This window comes from Hydra vulgaris, chromosome 02 (genome assembly GCF_038396675.1).
Source record: "Hydra vulgaris chromosome 02, alternate assembly HydraT2T_AEP".
NCBI lineage: Eukaryota > Metazoa > Cnidaria > Hydrozoa > Anthoathecata > Hydridae > Hydra > Hydra vulgaris.
In genome coordinates, this window is record NC_088921.1 from 47,931,422 (window position 1) to 47,947,535 (window position 16,114).

General features: G+C 28.7%; 1 protein-coding gene across 1 annotated transcript in view; it reads right to left on the bottom strand.

Moving 5' to 3' along the window:
* Window positions 1-2,570: 2,570 nt before the first annotated feature.
* Window positions 2,571-16,114, bottom strand: part of LOC100206581 (leucine-rich repeat-containing protein 23) — a 33,905-nt gene continuing 20,361 nt past the window's right edge. The window contains exons 7-12 of the mRNA XM_065791171.1: window positions 12,190-12,283; window positions 4,902-5,169; window positions 4,664-4,740; window positions 4,389-4,504; window positions 4,039-4,068; window positions 2,571-2,831 (exon numbers count right to left, since the gene is read on the bottom strand). Of these exons, the coding sequence (XP_065647243.1) occupies window positions 2,808-2,831; window positions 4,039-4,068; window positions 4,389-4,504; window positions 4,664-4,740; window positions 4,902-5,169; window positions 12,190-12,283 (609 nt within the window). The 3' untranslated portion in view covers window positions 2,571-2,807. The remainder of the gene's footprint in view (window positions 2,832-4,038; window positions 4,069-4,388; window positions 4,505-4,663; window positions 4,741-4,901; window positions 5,170-12,189; window positions 12,284-16,114) is intronic.

Below are 16,114 nucleotides of genomic sequence, written 5' to 3' on the forward strand. Positions count from 1 at the left end.
AGCTGACAAAAATTATAACACAGAAGTTACAGACAAAGCAGCAATGTGCCTCTAAAAGTTACTTTGTTATACTGTCTTTGAAAGCATTGATTGATGGAGCGTTAACTGCTGCTTGGAAAAGCGCATTCCATGGGAAAACAACTCTAGATTATGCCCTCTCTGTTTTTTCTAGATTATGCCCGATGCTGCTTTTAGTTATGCCCTCTCAAAATAGAATTGGATTTACTGTTTGAAAGTTTATATGGGACGAAATAACCGACAAGTTTGAGTTGACGCGTGATTTTAAATTGCTCGATAAGGTCTGCTCTTTTACCAACTCGTTTTTAATTATGTTAATAATTTTACTGTCGTCAGCATACAGTTTCATATGATGAGTGATGCTGTCTGGCATGAGTTTTTTTTGTAGTTCTGTCTGCCAGATTTTACCATTTTATTAACGTTTTTGCATGCGGTGCAATGCAATTCTTTGAGTAAATTGTGCGTATCGTGCATTAATGTACTAGGCCCAAGAGGAGTGTTGAGCCTTGACTATCTTAACAAGATCTGGTGTTACCCATTGCTCCTGTTTCTCAGTGTAGGGGGTAGTTGTTGGTGTGATGTATAGTTTGGCTGCTTCGTTATACACGTTTACTAGGAGCTGATAGTAATCGTTTGCATTTAGACCATTGAGTTCTGTTTCCAAATCAACAGCTGCAATGTGTGAGGATATCGTTGGGTAGTTTGCCCGGCTCCAAATAAAACGAGGTCGTAGCGACTAAGTAATTGAATTATCAAGGCCTGCAACAGCGAGTTTACCTTCAATGATGCAGTGTGCCTGGCCCATTAGAGTGTTGCCGAGAGAATCACCTTGTTTGATAAAGGTAGCACAGTTTGGCTCATTTGCTATGATCAAATCAAGTGTGCTAATGGACTTGACGTGTCGACTACTACAGTACGTTGGAAATGTGACAAGCTGAGTTAGGTGACATTTATCAAGGCACTTTTGGAACCTGATATCGTCTTGACGCTCATCTCCCTCGTGAGCAACTATTGCAATGCCACCGTTAACTTCAATAGGCTCATAAGATGTATGGCTAAAATTGAAATCTCCATATAGTAGTATTGCCAAGCAGTTTATATTAGGCGTTATCTGCCGAGCGGCCGTGATCGATGTGATACACTAAGAAAGAACCTGATTATTAAAGTCGTAAGGATAATATAAGCAGTCGAGGAGAATCGATTCTTCACCAATTTTTATTTTTCTCCAGATTTGCTCAATTGATGTTGAGTAGAATTAACTTTGTTGAAAATGATATTGTCTTTTGTGGAAATGGCAACTCCACCGCCCCTATTGTCTATGTCTTTGCGATGTGGTTAGTAGCCGGATAAGGCAACGTCTGATTAATCTGTGAACCAAGTTTCCGCATATAATATGACGTTTGGCCAACTAGATTTAGGCAGAGCAGATAGTCTGGTCAACAGCTCTTGGTGTTTGTCATTATTTAGTGAGCAAGGATTGTTTGCCCAGTAGCGTAAATGGCTAGGTGGAACGGTGGAAGTGTTGTGAAAACGTATATACATATGTATATAAATATGTCATAATAATATTAAAATGTTATAAGTAATTTTACTATAATAGGTATTTATAATCTTTTTCAAACAATATTTATAAATATTTATAATATAATTTATAAATATTTATTTATAAGTTATTATAAGAACTTTTGTAATAATCTTTACTTATTAGAATGAAAATATAAGAAACAAGTTTGCTAAAAATGTACATCAAGTCGAACACTATTCGAATTAGAAGGAAAGTCTTAATTATTAGACGGATTGCCTCAACAATACTTTTTAGCAAACAGCTTTATTCTAGGTGAATACGATGCGGAGCATTGGGAAATCAAGTTTACAAAGAAGATGTTCAATATTATATTTTTTTTAAAATTAAGTTTATCTGAGTAATTATGTTTCGAAGTTAATAAACTCTTTATCGAGCTTAATTAACTTTCAACTTTTTTTGTTCAAATATACTGGCACCCCGCACCGTGGGTCGTGTTTCCTACAGTTTTATGGCAATTAACTTTTTTTCCAAATCTATTTGAATTGATATCAATTTAAGAAGATTTAAAAAAATTGCAGTTTTAGTTAAGTGGAATTTCAAGTGGAATTCATCGTGATACCCTCTTGTACAAAAAGTTACAAAATACTTTTTTGAATGTCTTTTGTTTGAGCAAAAAGTTGAGTATTGTGAAATACAACAAATACAACAGCAAATACAACATTAGTAAAAAATATTTTAAGTAAAACCTTAATTGAGTCTTCAAATTCTATTAAAAAACTTTATTGCGTTTCAAATTATGTATATTGCAGTAAATGATTAACAACATTTGCTTGTATTCAAGAGAAACTTGGAAAAAACATCAACGTTACCAAAATTGTTTGACTTTTTTTTTTAATACTAATAAAAACTGAGTAATGAAAACTCTCCAGAACATAATTATTAGATTTCAATTTTGGCTTGTTTGGAGTCAGAAAACATAGTACATTTTACAATCGCAACTTTTCTCCCCAAAGAAAAAAAAAACAATGGCAAACGATGGCAAAGAATTTACTAAACAATTTTTTATACTATTAAAAGATACATAAAATGTCGTAGTATAATATACTTTTTTGTATATAAGCATCGTAAATTAATACTATTAACATTATTTTATAAAATTATAAACATTTTTGTTTTTTAATCTCATTTATTAAAATATTTATATAACCTCGTTTTAAATTCGAACAGAAACATATTAGACATTATTCAAAACCATTATTTGAATCTACTCTGTGATAACATTTTCTGCCTGTTAAAATTATACAAAAATTATTTGAAAATATAAATTTTTTATAAACAACTAAAAACAAAAAAGAAAAAACTTATAAAAAATTGTAACTAATAGTAACAACTATTTCCTTCACATTTTTCTTCATTACAAGAGATAGAAGTTGTGTCTATTTTTTTTTTTACTTCTCATTACAAGAGATGGAAAGTTGTCTATTTTTTCCATGGGGTAGAGTTTGTGTCTATTTTTTCCGAGGGGTGGAATTTGCCTGTTTTTTTCAAGAAGTGGAATTTGAGTCTACTCTTTCCTTGGGGTGGAGTTTTAGGCTATTTTCCCCATATTTAATCCTGTTTTCAGGAGATGGATCTGCGGCTACTTTTCCAATGATTAATCTTATTTTTTTGGAAGTAGAATTTGTGAATAAATAGGACTATTTCATTAGTCATAATAATTCGAAGAGGAGTAATCTGTGGCAATTAATGCATAATGGGTTCTTTTTATTTCAAAAGGTAGAATCTGTGGCCGTTTTTTTCATGAATAAATCTTTATTACATATAATAATTATTTATTACAAAGACCAGCATTCGCTATAAACTTTTGAATACATTTTTTAAACTAGTATTCAGAGCATTATTTATAATTTAACCAAGTAAGTGAAAACATAAAAACTAATCAACGCAATCAAACGAGTCCATCTCCAATAAAAAAAATTATAAAAATTATATTAATTTTAAAAAAACACACTTGCTCAAATAAAAAAGAAGCATCCAGATAACAAACATATTGCGAGAGCAAATATTATTATTTTTTTGTCTGACAATTTGCACACTAAACATTTAGCCATTAAGAAATTCACGTTTTAAAAATACTTGTGATCTTTGAGATATTTTTTTCTAAAAAAACGTTGTTTTTTTTTAAGTTTATTAAAAATTACGTTTGAAGATCATATTGACCTTGATATTTCTATTTCAATGAATGGCAACACACTCACAGTGTTTGCCAGTACATTACGTCTTCTCAGACTTCTGTTAAACGTCTAATTTCTTGTTAATCTTCCCATAACTCTTCTCATTAATTCTTACCACAAATTCAAGCAAAGGACAAAAAAAAATACCCCCAAAAAACGAAATTGTTGTTATTATTCGATACCAGAACTAGTCAGTTCTATTTTCAGTTTTTGAATTTATAAAAACCTCCAGTTATTAATATTTGATATTTTAAATCTTACCTTTTCTACAGAATTCCGCTCGTTATAGATCTAAAAAAAAAATTATCGAAATAACTGTCTATTACGTTACGCAATCTATATTACCTTAAACTAACAAACGCTATAAACTCTCGAAGGAAAACGAATTGATGACGTGAAAATTATTCAAACTAGTAACATAACTATACAATTATAATTAGTTTGTTATCATAAATTAAAATTAATTTGAGAAATAATAATTAATTTGAAAAATAATAATTATTGCCAACAAATAAATTGTCAATATCATTAGTGACAATAACAATGTCAATAATAATTAAAAAAAAAAAATTAGTAAGAAATTTCGAGAAAATAGAAAATAGCACTCAAACCTCTTCTGCGTCTTTTCTTTCCTCATCAACATAAACATCATGGTCTAGTCTTTCTAATCGACGCAGGATAACTAAAACCTCAACTCGATAAGATTCTTCATAGCAGATTGGATTATCTATAATAAAAGACATTCTAATATTTTAATAACATTAAAATATATATTTATAAAAATAAAAATATATATTTATTAAAATATAATATTTATGAAATATGAAAACTTATAATAAAATAAAAGCATATAAAAGAATTTCTTTTTAAATCAAAATTTTATAACCAATTAGAATGAGTGCTCGAAGCATGGGTAAGCATTTTAACTTGTTAATTTCGTATAGTTCACTAATATTGTTCATTCTACAAATAAAAAGATTTCTGCATATAAAATTGTTAAATTTATGTTACGTAATACAAAAAGACATAAGCGAAAACCTTTTTAAGGTATAAAAGAAGATTACATACATTTATAATTCTAATTTTAAAACTAAAAATTTTAAACTTTTCTTTAAAATACAAACCTTAAATTAAGATATTGTAAATTTTTCATGTTTTCTGAAAAACCATTTAAATTTGTTATTCTATTGTTTCGTAAGTGTAATGTATTGAGATGTGTCAGTTGGGATACATCTTGAATCTCTTCTATTGCATTTTCAGCTAAATATAGCATCTTTAAACTTTGCGGATATGTGCATTTTGTAGAAGTAAGTTTATTTCCTCGTAGCTCTAACACAGCCAAATATGATAGATTGGCTGCATCAAAATTCGATATTACTAAAACTTCATTTCCTGATAGCAATAAAACAGTAATTATGTAAATAAAATAAACAATTTATCTTTTAAATTAAGGGGTTTTCCATAAAATATACACGCAGGTATGGGAAAGGGGGTTACCCAAAAATGTTCAAATGCGTACAAGGGTGTATGTGTATTAAAGACATAGGCGGTTTGACTAACTCTCCTAAAACTTGATTTCTTTTTTTTAAACAAAAGCATCGAATTTCACAAATTCAAAAAACCAATATGTTACATATCATAGATATTTTGAATTAAATAAAAGTTTTTTTGTTTTAAAAGTTTTGAAAAATCTATGCGTTAGGGAAAGGTGGTTGGTGGTTTAGGGAAAGGTGGTTGGTGGTTTAGGGAAAGGTGGTTGGTGGTTTAGGGAAAGGTGGTTGGTGGTTTAGGGAAAGGTGGTTGGTGGTTTAGGGAAAGGTGGTTGGTGGTTTAGGGAAAGGTGGTTGGTGGTTTAGGGAAAGGTGGTTGGTGGTTTAGGGAAAGGTGGTTGGTGGTTTAGGGAAAGGTGGTTGGTGGTTTAGGGAAAGGTGGATTTTATAATAAATAATATGTAAAGTAGAAATTTCTCCTTTCGGGTAAGATATGTAATATACCCTTGTTAAGGTATAACTTTTAACCTTTTAAGGTAAAAAACTAAATTACGAATAATCATTAGTCATACAATTTGCTACCTTGAATTTATACCTATAATTTTATAGCTTACTATGGTTATATCACATATTCTACCCTAACGCAAAAGTATTTACCATTTTTTTGAGTGTAAACTCAAAGTTTTCTTTTAATAATGGTCTCAATTTTTTTTAAAGTTTTTACTGCACATAATCCAACAAAAAACCTACAATTAGTCGTTTGATGGTACTTTCAAAAACGTTGCTCTTACCAATCACGCTGAAAATGTGAGGTTAGAACATAATTATACCCTTCAATTAAACTAGAGTTATTTTGCAATGACTACTGCTTTAGAAGCCAGAGTTGTGAGACAAAATCTTTCAGTGGAACTGTATTGTAAATTTTGCCAATGAGCAAATGCACAAAAAAGTCTTAGTTTAGCATCTTTAATTTATTTTTAGAATTGGATTTTACCAGCCATAAATTAATGAGTTTCTGATGTTGAATATTCATCAGGAAAATAAATTTTAAACTGCTGCAGAATTCGTTTCATGGAACATCTTGTTTATTGTTACCTAGATTTAATTTATTTTCCCCTAGTTTTGATGTCTTTCTTAAGTCTAATAAAAGAGTTTGATTTTCTCATGTACTCTATGTAACAAACCCAAAATATATCACTTGAAGACACTTTTATATTAAAATCATTGTAATCAATGAACTGAAATGATGTAATGCAAACAAAAATTAACATTTTAGTACTAATCAAATTATTATTATGTTTGTAAAATTTTTTACTATCGTACATATGATATAAGTGATATAGAAACTTTCGTCTGTTCTATCTGGCCCATAAATCCTAGGCAAATTTTATTTTTTAAACAGCTTCACTTCCAACAAGGCTGCAAGCAACCACCATTAGAGTTGGAAGTTACTGGGGAATAAAGATGAAGTTTATAAAGCAAGATAACAACCAACAGATGACTCAAAAGATTGCAAATTATATGAATCAGGAAAAATAGATGAAGGGAGCAAATTTCGAAGAACTGATGTTCGAGGAAAAAATATAGACAAAAAAGAATTTTTGGAGCACTTAGGAACAGTCAAAGTAAAAGGATGAGACTTAATTGAATGATGAGTAACACGTGAGTGAATTTTAATAAATGACACAAGAGGCGCTAGCTCTTTACTGCGCCGCCCATTATAGTATTTATAGAAGAAAAAAAAAAGAAGCAAAATTATGGAGATGTAACAATAAGCAGGTCCAACTATGTTGAACCTGCTCTTGCAGCTCATGCAACTCATGTTCTAGGAAAAATACTGGTCCAGTAAGAATTTTTAGAGCACTTAGGAACAGTAAAAGGATGAGACTTAATAGAATGAGGAGTAACACAAAAATTAATTTTAGTAGATAGCACAAGAGACATCTTTAGAACAGTGCCCATTATAGTATTTATAGAAAAGAGAAAGGGAAACAACATTATGGCAATGTGATAATGATTGGAGGTTGGCGGCTTGATCAATTTGATCAGAAATAACATCGAAATTAGTGCAGTCTTGAGATGTTGGAGAGGGATACAGAACAAAAAGAAAGGCCATAGAGTTAATTGGTGCTAAACGAAAACACATAAAAGAATATACTGTGAATTCAAAATATTCTCTGAATTCAAAGTTTTCCAACAAATAGGTGAATTTTTACAAATGTAAATGCCCAGGCCAAGCATGAGACTATTGGAGTTTTTACAAATTAAAGATAACCATCAACACTAAGATCACAAGATGAGACAAATTTTGAATAAGCTGACATGCTTGTTGGATGGTTATCAATGATAATCAATGAGTGAATGTTAAAACAATTTAAAAAAGTAATCAGTGAGCGAATGTTAAAACAGATTTAAGTGCAGTTAAACTTATTTTTATTTCATCTTTAACAATTTCTCAGTAACATTAATCTCTCAGATTGTTTGAATTACATAAGGTATTGATTTTTTGAGGCCAACGATTTAAAAAAAAATTACTATTTGGTTTTAATTACCCTTGGTATCACTGTGGTATTTACAAGATTGTTGTAAAAACATTTTATCAAAAAAGAGAATACAATTGTTGCTTATTTCTGCCTTATTTAACAAAAGTTTTAATGATCTTATTGAATCAATAACTAACACTAGTAAATTACCATTTAAAAACTAATTCAATAGTGAAATTGATAATAGAGGAAGTTGTTCCAAAGGAAGTGAATAGGCCTGAGGTGATGAATACATTTGCATTAGTGCAAAACGCAATACTTGTAAAAAAAATATAGGACAAATTTTCTAAAAACTTGTAAATAATATACAGGACAATCTTTATATTGAAAGAAGATTAGTTCTGACAGTTTTTTAACTAAACGAAAGTATTTCTTTCAACAAGGTTGTGCATAAAAAATAACAAATTATTTAAAAAAAATTCATGAGCTTACGATTCTTAATTAATTTTACAAACATAATAATTTGATTAGTACTCAAATGTTTATTTTTATTTACAAAACACCTTTTCAATTCAAAGATTACATTTTTAATATAAAGCGTCTCCAGGTGATATATTTTGGGTTTGTTACATAGAGTGATAAAATGAAATAGTAATTACAATTATTTCATCTTTAACAAAATCCCAGTAACATTAGTCTCTGAGATTTTAATTACATTAGATATTGATTTTTTGAGACCAACGATCATAAATACAATTACTATTTTGCTGTGATTACCCTCCGTATCTTGTCCAGTTAATCTACCACTGTGGTATTTATAATATTGTTGTAAAAACATTTCTTCAAAACGGAGAATACAGCTATTACTTATTTTTTCCTTATTTAACAAAAGTTTCAATGATCTTATTGAATCTATTCCATTTACTAACTTTTTCAATAGTGAGATCTATGGTAGAGGAAGTTATGGTTGGTATGGTAGAGGTATGGTAGAGATTGTACCAAAAGAAGTGAATAAAGCTAAGGTGATAAATACATTTGGATTATTGCAAAACATAATACTTGTAAAGAATATGTAGGACAACCTTTATATTAATAAAAAACAGTTTACTAAAAAAAAGTAAAACAAAAACTTCATATCTTTGAAAATTATACCCATTTGGAGATTGATGAAGCATATTAATGTTTTTCATTTACGGAGGTTTACAAAAGTTAGGAGTTTTAAGCACTATAGAAGATGGAATGCAAATTTTATCAGAATAAATGGTTGGAACAAGGTTTAACTCATGTTTTAAACTTGTTTACCATATTTTAAAAACCTTTTTTCAAAATGTTTGGCACATATAATGATTACTTAGCTTCTAACTTTTCTGTTAATAAATGTAAATTTTATTCTAATATCTTCAGGGAAATAAAAAACAGCTTTGCTGTCAAAAAGTGAACTAGATTCACTTTTTTTAGATTTTAAGCCCGTTTGACCATTAACAACTGCACATTTATTCACAATTATAATCACAACTTAGTTGATAACTTAATCAATATCTTCCTAATAATATATAAATAATATTACTAACAGTATATGACAAAGATCTGAAATCTTAAAAACTGGTCTTCTGACGATGCGAAAATTTGTGTATCAGATTCAAAGCCAGCCACAAGTGAACACTTATTATGAAAAGTTGGGTAACTATATAAATAAATGTTGAAGAACTGTTGTTGTATATTTGTATATACATGATATTGTATGACTAAATTTGTTGTCTTACATTAAATATGTTTAATAAACAGAAAATTTTATAAAGCTTTCAGATATTTCAATAATTAAACAAGCCTAGTATCATTGTACGATTTTAGCAAATTGATCTAAATACTTGACATTTCTTTTGACTTTGTTTAAATTTATAATTTAAATACATACAACATAACATCCTTGTTTTAACAACAAATAAGTGCAACTTATGATGGTGAAACATCAACCTGTGATTAGGAGAAAGCAAACAAACTATACTGTTGACTGTTTTTAATCATTAAACATTTAAAAAGTTTTAACTTGCATTTATCTTATTACGCAATTTTTTTTTTTAAGTTTGAATGTTGAACATTTTGAAGAACTTCGAGAGGATTTCATTAATAAGTTTAGAACTTTGCATTATTGATTATTGATTGATAAAAACGAGACTAAAGCGAGACTGAAAAAAGAATGGAAAAGAGAATAAAAAGAATAAACTGAATAAAAAGAAAAAACTCTTTAAATCACTTCTTACTGTTAATTACAAAATTAAACACACAACTTCCTGTGGTGGCATCTTGTTATACTTATTTTTATAAAACTATTTTATAAACAAGATCATTTGATTATATATATGTAACATAAAGATATTCAACAATATATTAATAAATAATTTCATATACATGAAATTATTTAAAGCCCATGTTTCTTAAAAATTTTCTGAATTATTTTTCTAAAAAATTTATTATCATTATTGGTTGCATTTATTTATATTAATTGATTTGATTTCAAAAAAGTATATATATTTTAACCAGAAAAAACCTTTTTTTTTTTTTGTTGGGCAATTTTTGCATACTCTTGCATGCTTAATACACAGTAGGAGAAGGTAATTTTCAGAAAAATTTCTCACCCACAATAAGCTTATTAAGATCCCCGTACCCCATTTATTAATTTTTATTTGGAAAAAAAAAATGTAGACCGGCCTTAAAGATTACAAAATATCTTATCAAATCACTAAGATATTTTGAGCTTTAAAAATTGTTCACTTATAAAAAATCTCATAAATCTTGTTAAAAATTAGCTTTTAATTTTTTCCTCACCATAGTATAAAACTTATAAAAGCCTATTTAGGCATATTGAATCCTATTTATTTTGAAAAAAATTCTCACCCACTCTTTAAAGACAATTCCCACCCCCTCTCCCCAATTAAGACAATTCCCACCCCTTGTGTTTGGCATGTGAGAGTAAATCTGATTAAGAATATAAAAATTCTTATAATTGCTCTTAAACAATATAAATACATAAAAGTTATGTAACTTATCTATAAAATATGCTTTATAAATAAAAAATACTATTTAATAAATTTCTTCTCAGTAAATGCAAAAAATTACAAAAAAATTATAGCAAAATTTGAAAAGACATTTTATTAAACCAGCAACTATTTTCAAGTTAAATGAAACATAAATAAAACACTTTGTTTACAAATGTTGCTCAAAAACTTGAATCATAAACTTACATCATATATCAAAGTCTTAAATATCTAAACCTACTTAGTTAATTTTTATCTACAAACCTATATAAAAAATTTTCAAAACAAAAAAACAAAAAAATTGGTTCCAAACGGTATTCTTACAAAAATTCTTAACAATTTTATTACTGAATTTAAAAAAAAAAATTTATCTAGTTTTTTCCATTAGAATCAGTGTTTTGGGATTCTTTCTCATCTTCATGTTTCTTGTAAACTACTTTCTTGTTCTTTAACTTCTTTTTTTTCTACATTTTTGTTCATTTCTACATTTTAAAAATTCTAAACATAGAAAGCAGTAGTCTACAGCCTTGTTGATTTTGTGAACTTAAAACAAAAATTTAAATTCATTAAAAAATCTTACATTAAAAAATTGCTGTTACCTTAATGTCAATCCATTAGAATAATCAATATTTGATGTCACTTATTTGACAATACTTTATTATGAATGATATAATTTTTATCAATCATTTTTGTTATAAACTACAATATGTGTTGTAGTCATTATTACATTGATCATATTTTAACCATTAAAATTTTATATTATTGCATGGTCAGTGGTTACAGCGCTTTAAAACTAATAGGTTTGATACCAAGGCCAATTAAGTAACATCGGTAGAAAAAGTCAAAGTAAACTTCTTTGTTAAATTTTGTGGCGCTCTATGACAAGACCATTAGGTCTTCTTGATAATTTAAAAACTAATAAAAAACTAATTCTCGTTATTAATCTTCTTATCTTTTTTTTGTTCGATTGTTGTTGCTAAGGTAATAACCAACCTCTGCCCTTCTTTTGGATGGTTATCAAGAACCTTTTCATGGTTACGAGAAGCTTGCAAAACTTTCAGCATTTTTTTCCTGAAAAACTGGCTACCAAATAAAGATTTTGAGCTGAAAATAATTTTATTTTTTATTTCACAAGTGAAGCCTAAAAGAGAATTTTATCTCCATAATCACATGAAAAAACTTTATTTTCAGTTTCATGAACAACTTTGATATAATAATATAATTTGATAATATAAATTTATAGAACTATCAATACGTATTGATAACAATTACAGTAATTATAAGGTTCTTTATAATGGACACTTGAACTTTCTAGTAAAATATGAAACATACAAAAACCCCATACATGCAAAACATAGTAATAATAATGCAGTAGTAATAATGCAGCCTTAACAAACACTATACCATTTAAATTAAGCTTCTCAAGCAATGGATGACTTATGCCGGATAAGTCTTTTATTTGGTTATTGGAAAAGTCAATATGTTGGAGGTATGGCAACTATAATTAAAAACAAACAAATAATTATATCCACAATTATTAAAAATTAATAGACAATACTAATCAATAAAAATAATTAATAAAACCTATTAATATGGAACTCCTATTATTAAACTTGTTACTGTAATTATTAATAATTTATTAATATGTATTTATTTAATCAACATTATTATGGATCCTGATAATGTAAAACTTGCTGACTCAAAAACACCACTTAAATGGAAAGCTAGCGTTGCAAATTTGCCTACTATTAAGTTGGGACTAGAAAAAAAGAATAGAGTTATAGAGCAAGAAAAAGGTTGACAGAAGACTTAAAAGATTGAAGGTTGTATGAATCAGGAAAAAATGAAGATGGGAAAGAGTTCCTAAGGTTTGAAGTGCAAGGAAAAAAACTAAACGAATAAAAGTTTTTAGAGCATTTAGAGACAGATACAGTAAAATAATGAGACTTTCGTGAAAGAGGAGTCAAACAAGAATGAACTTTAGTTGGAACTAGAGATGATAGCTCCTTTGAGCAGCGGCCATGATAGTACTTGTAGAAAAGAGATGCAACTTTACAACAATGGGAAAGAGGCTCAAACTTAGCAGATAGAGCGTTTACTATGTTTACAGTGCGTTTTTAGACTTTGTCTAGAAGAGAAAGAGCATCATTAGAAGCAGGAGCCCAAATATGATGACACTATTCCATACGGGGACAAATAAGAGAATTTTAGACGTGGAGAATGGAATCAGGAAAGAGAAAATGGCAAGCATGATAAAGAGAAGCAACCTTAGAAGATGCTAATTTAGCAATTGATTGTAAATATAGTATCCATGAAAGGTCAATAATAAACAATAATCCAAGATGTAAAAAAGAGGACTCAGTGAGAGGGTTGACATTCATTAATATAGGAATGTCGATGATAGCACTACTATAGTTGGTTGCAGTAAAAAACTGAGTTTTGTTGGAGTTAAAATTTACAAGCCACTGTGAGCCCTAATCTGTTACAGAAGAGAAATCAGATTCAAGATTGGCTGCCTGTTTTAAGCAATCAAAAAGAGAAGACTTTTTATCAAGGCAAGAGTATAAAGTTGAGTCATCAGCAAAAAGAGCTGGGTCATCCCATATAAGATGAGCTAATATTTTATAAATTTCCTGAGTGACCATCTTAAAATTTCTTTAAATTTAGACCCCTCATAGGTTTTATGGAAAAAAAGATTTTCCTAAAATTTCAACTCGTTATCTTGAAGCATCTTAAAATTACGTCAATTTAAAAAATTAAGGTCCTTCAAGCAATTTATTGTCTTTTTCAAAAGTCTCATTTTTAAGTTCATATAAATACAAAACCAATTATCTTAAATACTTAAAAATCAATCTGATGGCAGTAATCTACCTCAACTTTCAAAAAAATAAAAATTTATTTTTCAAAAAGAATAATTTTTACACAAGCAAATGTGAAAATTATGTTATTTTGTGAGAATATAGGTGGTAGTCATCATTCATGATAAGTTTTGTAACATTGGATTAAAAATTATAGAACTTAGTCCACCCTAAAAAAAGCCTCCAGCCTTAAAATGGTAAAATTAAGTCCATTTTAATTTAAAATTACTCAGGTGTACAGTAAATTTAACACTTGAAAATTTTAGGAATGTATCTTCAATATAAGAAGAAGAAATACAGAAAAAATAGTTTTGGTATGTCTTGTAGCTGCTGAGATATCTGAACTTAAACTTTCTATCATAATAGGATTATGGAATTCAAAATTGGCCATTTTGAATTTGTTATATAGTCAATATCTTTAAAACTAATGAACATTTTAATGTAAAAATTTGTTTATTTATTCTTTTTTAAACAAGAAATTTAAAAATAAATTTTAGAATAAAGATAACCGTACATAAAGACTTATATTTTTCCAATATATGAATAAATTTGAAATTCAAAAAAAAAGCCAAGAAATAAAATTACAATAAAAGAATGTAAAAAATAAAATAATAAAGAATAAATCTTGTTCTCAAAATAATAGTCTAAATAATTTTGTTAAACATTTTAAAACTTAATGATACTTCTTCAAATTCTTGCTCAGAAATTTGATAGCTTCTTGCTGATTGACATTATACAACCAGAGTATTTACTTTTGCTAAAACATTTACAACAGGAACCTAACATTTGCCTTTTCGCCTGGACCATTTAAAGTTTACTCCGTTTTGTTTCATAAATTTTATATAAATATCTGAATCATCTGCAATTTCTTGTACAACTCCAATGTACCATTCAATATCATAGACACATACAAGATATATTCCAGCATGCAAATCACCTATGTGGTTCGAAGTTCGACCTTTATTATTATTAGTTGCATTAACTGTTGTAAAACATGTATAACCTGATATACATTTCATTTCTAGCTTCCCATCATTAGATGGTATAAAACAGTGATATGAACGCATTCCTGGAAATCTTTTAGAATTAGAGTAGCAGTCATCAAGCTTAGCATTTTCTATATGATCTGTTATAATGCGGTAGTGGTGTAGTGGTAGAGCACTCGTTTCATAAGTGAGAGGTTCCGAGTTCGATTCCCACCACGTCCCTGGTAGTACCGGGCTCAACTTTTTTCTCCGCGCAGCGGATTTGTTCGTCAAGGTTCGTGTTTCGGAGTTATATAGTTGAGAGAGGGTGATAACCACAAGTAGCCTCCTCATCTGTAGTGGCCTTCTCGGCTTTGGAGAGGTGAATTATTAAAAAAAAATAAAAAAAATAAAAAAATATTAGTTTAAGAAATACTAATGAATTTAATACCTAATATATTTTCAGTACACCATTTAAACATTTTACTGACAGTTAATATTTGTTTGTTTTGCAGGCTAGTCCTTACTACAAGTCGTTTTACGGTTCCACCAATGCCATCACATGGACTTTTACCATGACTTGTTGCAAAAAAATGCCACTCTGCACATATTCCATGGTCTTGAAAATAAAGACATAGATTGCTAAGAGTTTTATAGTTTTTGTATTGGCTAGCTGCTCCATCACTAAATTAATAACATAAGGTCAAATTTGACAAGGCATATTTTATATCTTCTAAAACTCTAGTTAAAAATGCATTAAAAGCATTAACATCATGTTGCTATAGTCAGATATTATGCAATGGTTTATTGGTTTGAGTTTATTTTTAAAATCTTTGTTATATATAACAAATGGATGTAGTGTTTTTTGGCTATTATTGCAATGAAACCCTTGACTGTGTCTTGTGCTATAAAACTATAATTTTCTGCAAAATCAAGCAAAATAATAATTCGGTTTTGTTGAAGATTTTCTTTCAGAATTCGAAGGAATAAGGACTGTAATAAAATGGTGTGATCGCAAGTTTTCAATTGTAGAAGCAATTGTGCAGCACTATACCCTCATATTCAAAACCATGTTGATTGAAGATATCACTTATATACTGTTTTAAGTTTTCTACATTAGGGCAGTTATCACAAATATGAAGTATACAGCTGCGATTCTCAATGTCACATGCTGTTTTTGATAAAAGTTCATTATATTCAATGCTACTAGGCACTGCATAAGTAATCAACTTTGAATTTTGGTGTACTTGATAGACACAAACTGTAAGCACAACAGATGCACTATCTATTGCTACACATAATTTTGGACGAAGCTGACAAAGCTTTGAAAATTCTATTTTCTCTCCTGTTTTTAGAAATTCTAAATGTAGCTCTTTTATATTTACAAGAAATAATCGCTTATAGATATGTTGTTTTGACCATCAATTTTAACTAAAACAAATTCTTTCTTACCAGAACAAATCTGAGAATATTAGTCACACTGATAAAAATTCTTAATATTTGTTT